At 42.0% G+C, this 8,690-nt stretch overlaps 1 protein-coding gene across 1 annotated transcript; it reads right to left on the reverse strand.

The window, feature by feature from the left end:
* Positions 1-7,142: 7,142 nt before the first annotated feature.
* On the reverse strand, positions 7,143-7,691 carry LOC147622101 (pathogenesis-related protein 5-like). Its single transcript, XM_086823543.1, has one exon. It carries the CDS (start codon positions 7,689-7,691, stop codon positions 7,143-7,145), a length of 549 nt encoding a protein of 182 aa, XP_086679669.1.
* Positions 7,692-8,690: the final 999 nt, after the last annotated feature.

An 8,690-nucleotide genomic window follows, 5' to 3' on the forward strand; every position in this document is an offset into this window, starting at 1 on the left:
GAGAAATGTTTGAATGGCTCTATGGTGGAATTATTGGTTCTTCCAATGCACGAGAGAAATCACAATTAGGTCAAGCCATCCACAATTCAAATAGAAACAAGAAGCGAGCATCATGTGCAGATCAAAAAATCAAATAATGGACAGTGACAAGTTTGTTGTGGAAAAATATGGGTTGCAACACATATTTCCTAAGGTTTTGGTGAACGTAGTGTAAAGTGTCACTAATTTTGATTGTGGGCCTTCAATGAAAGAACATTCCAAATATATTCGTGTAATTTTGTACGCCTTGTGCCCATGTCAAGCATGTCTTTAAATTTAAGATATGGATTTTTTCGATTGAATTTTCAAGGTATCATTAATAGTTCTTTTTTAATTATACAAACACACCATTGTGAAACAATTACTCAATCATTGGTTAAATCTAAACAGTTTTTACAAATGATTAATTGAATGCACCATGACATTGACCTTTAAAATAGAACTTGTGCGACGTCTACAAGAAAAAACTTCCCATGCCTACCCTTGTGCACCCCTCCATTAAAGGTACATAAAGGCTTAAAAAGAAGTCCTTCAAAAAGGGCCTCATAATCATTCATTGTAATATGTTTAGCAAGCAATGTAGGTATTAGAAAAGGGAAACTCAAGCTTGTTTCATATTCCTAGATCAGGACGAAGAGATAGGAACTCTCACAACTCAATTTAGACCTATTTTGGTTTATTTGAGTAGGATTAAGTTAGTAGGAAGATTAGGGTTGGATGAGACCCTAAAACTTATGTTGTATATAAGGCCGGTCAGTTGACCAAGTCTTCACTTTGTCAAGCAAGGAAGAAAGAGTCCAACAACAGTGTGTAGGAAGTTTGATAAAACTATTCGTAGCAATTCAGGAGATTTGCACGAAGTTGGTTCACATTCATGCAGATGACTCTTGCATTATTGACAGTGGTGCATCATCCCACATGACCAGTCGTATACCTTTCTACATCTGGTAGAGAATGTCATCCTAATAGGAGTCGACAATGATGCTAAGTGCAGAACGAAAGGAAAAGTTACGATAGCTCTCAAGTCAAATGGAGTGGTAAAGCAGTTGTTTGATGTTCTTTATGTGTCAGACATCAAGAGGAACTTGTTGTCCATTGCTACAATTACGGATCAGAACCTCAAAGTTCACTTCGATAAGAACAGTGCAGAGATCATGGACCATTAGGGGAAGGTCGTGGGCAAAGGAACTCGGTGCAACAATATCTATGAGCTCTCAACTTTTAGTGCTCAAGCCAATGTGAGCAATACAAAGTTGTGGCATGACCTTGCTTCTTTTAAAAAAATGCACAAAAGCAAAATGATTGTCAATTTGCTAGAAATTACAGATTTCCCAGATGCAAGTGAAGCTTGTGTGATGGGCAAGCAACATCGGCAACTATTTCCTAAAGATCCTAGCAGGGCAAAGGCTCCTCTAGAGCTCATTCATACGGATCTCTGCGGGAAGATGGAGATGGAAGCGTTGGGTGGCTCCTACTACTTCATGACATTAATAAACGACAACAATAGGAGGATATGGATATACTTCCCAAAGTTCGAGCATCGCGCTCTTGGAAAATTCAAGGAATGGCATGTGATGGTTGAGAAGGAATAAAAAAAGAAGCTCAAGATGTTAAGGTCAGATAGAGAAGATGAGTTCACATTAGGTGAATTCAAAAGTTATTGCCAAAGTCATAGAATCAAGAGGCAAAAGCCCTCCAAATACACTGCAGCAAAATAGAGTAGGAAAGTGCAAGAATTGTGTCATCTTTAAAATGGCAAGGAGTATGATGAAAGGGAAAGGGTTGCCAACAATTTCTGGGTTGAAGTGTGTACCACATCAATATACATTATGAATTTCAGCTTTACAAAGGCTGTGAAGGGGATTACTCCAATGCACTGAGCCTTATCTGGTAAGAAACCTTCAACAACACATTTCAGATTTTTTGGAACTGGTTATTTTCTGCATGTTCCTGGTGCCAACAAAACCGAGTGGGATTTGAAGAGTAAGAAATGTATTTTCTTGGGGTACAAGGAGTAAGCAAGGGTTTACCACTTTATTCCCGTGACCAAGAAGGTATTGGTCAACCATGATGTGGTCTGCTCAGAATAGCTACATCAAATGGAGGAGGAGGCTACCTTCCCAGACACCTAGGATCAAGATATCCATGCAGCATAGCCACCACCAGCAGTAGATCCCAACAATGCTTCGGTGGATTGAAGAAGAGAAAGACAAATAAGATGAGCCTGTTGAACCACAACAGCAACGGCCATTCTCGAAGTAGGTGAAGCAGCTTTTGGACTGCAGAGAATCCTCAGCCATTAAGGAGACACCATCCAAACACCACCAGTCAAAGAGATTAGAGGAGCGATGTAGTGTGTAAGAACACTTGTCAACTACGCATTGATGACAGAGGTGATCTGTTCCGAAGAGCTCAAATGTATTGAAGAGGCACAAGGTGATGATAATTGGATGGAGGCCATGCAATTGGAGTATGGCCCCATAATGAAAAAATTACAACACTTGGGACCTTGTGGATCGGCCACAAAAATGCAAGGTAATTGGCATCAAAGTGGGTGTATAAGACCAAGTACAAGTCTGACAACACATTCAATAAGTATAAGGCATATCTTGTGGAAAAAGGCTTTGCACAAGTGCACGGCTTTGATTATCAGACACTTTTGCACCCATAGCTTGCCCATCCACAATTCCTAGTGTTTTGGCCTTAGCAACACAAGAAGGATGTCTCGTGTTTGAGATGGATGTAAAATCCACCTTTTTGAATAGAGATCTCAAAGGAGGAGGTATACGTGAATCACCCACCAGGTTTTGTGATCCTCAATTCAAAAGGTAAAGTCAACAAACTGAAGGAGGCACTTATGGGCTGAAACAGGCCCCATGTGTATGGTACCAACAGATTGATGCATACTTTTTGAGAAACGGTTCAAGAGGAGCCCATCTAATGCTAATCTGTATATCTACAAATAAGAAGGCATGTGTATGATTGTGGTCCTTTATGTGGATTATCCTATCATGACAAGGAACCATGAAGAAAAGATCTTGCATACAAAGCAAATGCTAAGGGGAGAGTTTGAAATGACAAACTTCAGATGTATGCATGTATGTTTGGGATTTGAGATTTGGCAAGAGCCAGATTAGATCATCTCACGATAGTAGTATGCTGGAGGGATATTGAAGGCATTTGGCATGGCTAAGTGCGAATCAAGGGTGGGTACCCCTATGGAGGTTGGCATGAAGCTATCAACGGAGGATTCATCACCATTGGTGGGTGGACAAAGCAATGTACAAAAGGCTTGTGGGGAGTTTGATTTACTTGTGCAACACACGGTCTAACATCACTTATGTAACTAGTGTATTGAGTAGGTTCTCCAACAAGGCATGGGAGAACCATTGGAGGGAAAAGATGCAAGGGATGACATAACATTCCAAGCACATTATAGTATGGCATCATCTATACCAAGGGAAATACCTTGACCAAAATTTGTGATTCAGTTTAGATAGGAGATGTGGATAGCAGGAGATCGGTGACATGTACTGTTTCTTAGATCTAGAGTTGTCTCACAGGTCAGCAAGAAGCAATCAATGGTTTCTCTTTCTTCTACTGAGGTCAAGTACAAATGACCTTGCTTTGCTTCTTATGAGGCCGTTTGGTTAAGGAGGACTTTAGGTGACATTGGCACACTGCAGAGCAAGCCTACACAGTTGTTGTGTGATAATTGGAGTTGCATGGCAATTGCAAAGAACCCAATGTTCCACGCTCACTAAGCATATTGAGATTCAGTATCACTTTGTGTGCAAACTCATCATGGATGGAGAAGTGTATTGTTCGACTGCAGAGAATGCTACAGACATCTTCACGAAGGCTCTTGGGAGAGACTTGTTGGAGAGGCATCTTTATTGACTCGGCATTGGGCCAAAAAAGTAGTTCACCAGCGGGGTCACGACTAAAAACCCTATGTATCACGTGTATTCAAGATGTATTTTAAAAAGTTCCTATTTAGCAAGTTTATAATGCCCTCTTTTCTTCAAAAGTTTTCATTTTTTTTCAAAATTAATTAAAAAAACCCATCCTATGAATGTAAATCTGTTAATTTTTTATGAAATTTCAAATTAATAAACCCCTTTCATTGAACTCACATGGTACATTAACATTTTCTAAGTGACTCCTCCAAGTTGAGGGGGGTTTAGATATCAATGTTCCATGCTCATGTAACTATATGGGAACTAGCTAACTCTACATATGAGCCTCCCATATGAGGAGAAGGCACTTGAATAGCTAGGTACAACTAGGTACTAGTTTAGACACCAGATGGGGGCCATGTGTGGCCTGATGGTGGCTGGATGGATATAGATAGGCTTGGTACACTGCCAACTAGGCTACATGTAAGTGCAAGAAGGCATCCCATGGCTGACCGCATTGAGGATAGTTGGAGCATATTCCCAAGCTCAGCCCACTCTTGCGTTGTGGGGCCCTAGACATCTCCGATGGCTATGGGCGGAACTGAGATCATGGTTTAGTTACTCTAACCTATGCCACCATTCTATCGGCTAGTCGGTGTCCAAGTAAGTGATTCACCCATAGGAAGCCACGTTGGGCCCTCTTGGTCTATGTCCTCGATCGGATTTAGCTCACCACATTCTGGTGGCTATATATGAGTGAGACCGTGAGGTCCATATTCACCATAGCTATAACAACCCAATTTTCAGAGCATGTAGCCTCCATCCTTTACTATTTCCAGCATGCCATCGAAGCTTCTTCGTAGAAGCGCACGGCTAGGAGGCAACGCCATCATTGTATCAACTTTCAGTAATAAATTTTCAGTTTTCCATATTGTCATATTTTCTCTCTTGCATACGAGATATCGTATTCTTTTCTTACAGGTTATCAGTGATGTTACCATGGTGCCATCACGGTTACATTGGAGAGAAGCTTAATAAGGTGGCAGACTGCAGTTGTTGTTGCTGCTCATGCATCGGGTTTGTCGCCCACCTATGGCCTGAAAGGCTTACTGAAGCTGCCATGCAAGATAATGGGGCACTTGCACGTCACTTGGCTGATTGACAACTGGATGTGTTTATCGTAGATTCTTTTTGCACGTCACATCTCTATCTTTGTAGAGTATATTATATATGTAATCCAGCTAGCAATTTGAAGATTCACCAATGTTAATTAGTGAAGATCTAGACCACGTGGTGCTTGTAGTATGCTAATGAGGATACGTGTATAGCATCATGAAAATCTCTCTCTCTCTCTCTCCCCCCCAAATATGCATAAAATTTCTATGACTTGACATAATAATCCTTTATAAATTTTTTCAAATGATATAATGTTGCAAAGATGCCAGCTTGGCTAAATTGTTGTATAAAAAGATGCTTGCCGACAAAAGAATAGTTGCTCCTTGAAATCTGCATATTTTCGTGGATCAAGCTTGGAATAGAAAAGGTCCAAAGCTCTTCAAAATCAATTGCAAGAGGTGAAGAAAAAGTACACAGATTCCCACTAGCTAAAGACGATAGCATCATTTAACCTTCAATTCCCGACATTAACTCTTAATCCTTTTTATATTAGAATGACTTTTATTCCTAACATTAACTCTTCACACTTTTTATATTAGAATGCCTCCTTAGAGTTAGTGTAATTTGTTGAAACTTGAGAAAGACAAGGATGAGATTCTTGCTTGAAACCTCGAAAGGAGTAAGAAAGAGCTGGTGGAACTTGGAAGCATTGACCAATTGAATGAGAGAATGTTGGACAACAAGGTGAGAAACCTAGGAACGGAACATCAAAGAGGATTTCTCTATTGAAAGAAATTCATGGAAGAAGAACCTCATTGCTTGCAACTTCGATTGGAAGGATAAGAAGAAAAGATGGGTAGCAAAGTTGACAGATAGAGATCGTGTCAACTTTCAAGACTATTCAGGAGAAGCTCAATGATTCGATTTGTGTATCAATGGCAAGGATTGGGTCTGTGTCTCTTAATCAACACTCCTTCTATGCTCACATTTTGCACACATTACACCATTTTTCCAACAATCCCAACCATGAATTGCCAAAACCAACGAGCAAGATGAACCAATTCTCCTATAGAATTAACCTCCCACTCATGTAGCATCGACACATTTAATCTACAATTGCCAACTGCTAGCACAATTGAACTTTATGAGACCAAATCCTCACAATTATACGATATTAGTGTGAACAATCTAGAAAGGTTTCTCATTTGTATGAACATGAATGTGACCACAAAGTGGTGAGAATCTATCGTCGTGCTAATGCACTTCAAGTAGAATCCATAGTCGATACATGTGGTCTTCAAACATGAAGTGATCACCGCATGTCCTATGTCATGTAAAATGGGGAAATGATCATTGTTAGCTAGCTTTCACAATGACCAATAAACTATAGATAAGTCCCACGGTGCTAAGTTTATAGAGAATAGAGTCCCAATAGAGAATAGAGTCCCAAGTGTTGAAGGATCATGCAGGTGCGCCAAAAGGACCATGAAAGTTTTAAGAACCGTGAAAGAAGCCATGAGACAAAAGGTCACCCTGTTATTTGAAGCCTTTCTTCCCAAGCTCTACCAGATCGGGTATGACAGTCACTCTTGAGAAAAGCTACACCTTTGTCTATGAAATTGCGCTCTTTCTATAGGGTAGGGATGATTTTGCAACCTCAACGAGCGAAAAGGATGTACCCACTTCCTTGCATTTCAGCATGATTTTTATAAAACTCAAGATGATTTGAATCTTCTATCGATTTCAATGTTCATTCATCCAAGAGCATTTCCAAAAGGGTGGACCTGATGCGCGAAAGCAAGTGGGTACGTTATATGTCTTCCCTTTGCATATGCCACAACATCGTGCGGGTGCCCTACTTGTTATTGTGAATTATAATGCATTAGACTTTTACTGTCTTATTTCCAATACTGTAAACAAGCATGTCTAACATGCAAATGTTGTAGACCAGTTGGAAGCAAGGAAGCAAATCGGGTGCCCTTTATTCAATGGGGATCAAAGGACTGATCGTGTACATGGGCAGCGTTATTGTGTAGAAGGTTAGACGATCGTGCTGCTCCTTCATCATCAGTGATCATCGATCAGTGATCACGGGCAGAAGGTGATGGTGAAGGTGCCGCCGGTGGGAGTGCCATGGTCCTTGGTGTTGTCACCGGACCAGCTGAAGACGTCGGGGCAGAAGGCGCGCACGTTCTGGGCGTAGCTGGAGTTGGGGTCGTCACGGTTGGGGCTCACGCAGGCGCTGCCGCTCACGTCGGCGGCAGGGCAAATGGAGGCCGCGGCGCTGCACGACAAGCTCTGCCCGTCTCCCGTGATGCTCATGCCCACGCCCAGGAAGAAGCCGTTGACAGCGCTCACGTCGTAGTGGTCAGTGTTGGCTTGGATGTTGATGGAGAACTCGGCCAACAGGCCCGGCACACCGGTGCCGATGTTACCCGCCCACCCATTGGGCGGGCTGAGCCCTTGCGACTGCCCTGGCGCAAGGCTGAATCCGGACGTGCCGATGGACGGCCCGCCACTGTTCTCCGCCACTTGCACGCCCAGCGTGTTGCCGCAGTTGTTCACCACGTTGAACGATGTGGCTGAAACGCCCGACAGTAGCAGCAGCGACGCCGATAACACAAGCACCAGCGCCATCATCGTTGGAGTCACGGAGGCCATATTAGTGAGTACCGTCTAACTGCTCGCTTGCTCTACTTCTTCTGCTTGTAGATAATGCGGTGTCTGTATTGTATGCAGCTTGTCTATTGCAGAATGTCGTAAAAACGCACATATATATAGAGAGATCGTGGAGCTGCTCACCTCCTTCGTTTTCAAAGTCCACAGTACAGGAATTAACAGAAGCTGCAACCACCCCTCAGATTTCAAAGGCGACTCGTTCTCTTCTTTGGCCAAGGACCATCTATCTCTTTCGTTGGTCATCTCCGCGTATTTTGAGCAAACTCCTCCTCTATTCTTTCTTCGTGTGCACGTCTCTCCGTCGTTTAACAAGTCATCTCCGCGTATTTTGAGCAAACTCCTCCTCTATTCTTTCTTCACGTGCACGTCTCTCCGTCATTTAACAACCCTTTACAACCATCTATCTCTTTCGTTGGTTATCTCCGCGTATTTTGAGCAAACTCCTCCTCTATTCTTTCTTCATGTGCACGTCTCTCCGTCGTTTAACAACCCTTTACAACCATCTATCTCTTTCGTTGGTTATCTCCGCGTATTTTGAGCAAACTCCTCCTCTATTCTTTCTTCATGTGCACGTCTCTCCGTCGTTTAACAAGACTTGGTTGCCTACGTAATGGGTGTTCAACCACCTTTATGGATCATTCTAGCCTTCCTTTAGCTGACTTTAATAACTAATCTTATCTTGTTGATTGGTTCCGGTCGCATGTTGAGATGTATAGTAACACACATCTCTATCCTAGGCAGCTCATCTGTGATAAGCAAAGCATAGTGATAAATATTTGGGACACATAGTTTACCATATCCCACATTATTAGTCTGTTTTGTATGTGGTGGAGTTCAGTGTGAAGACTCGGGGGGTTCACTATGTATAAAACCTATGTATCATATGCGTTCAAGGCCTATTTGTAAAACGCCTTATCTGTAAATTTTTCATTAATCTGTAAATTTGTTTCCAAAGTT

This window comes from Cibotium barometz, chromosome 29, assembly GCF_041138505.1.
Source record: "Cibotium barometz isolate CiBa-2024 chromosome 29, ASM4113850v1, whole genome shotgun sequence".
NCBI classification, from domain to species: Eukaryota; Viridiplantae; Streptophyta; class Polypodiopsida; order Cyatheales; family Cibotiaceae; genus Cibotium; species Cibotium barometz.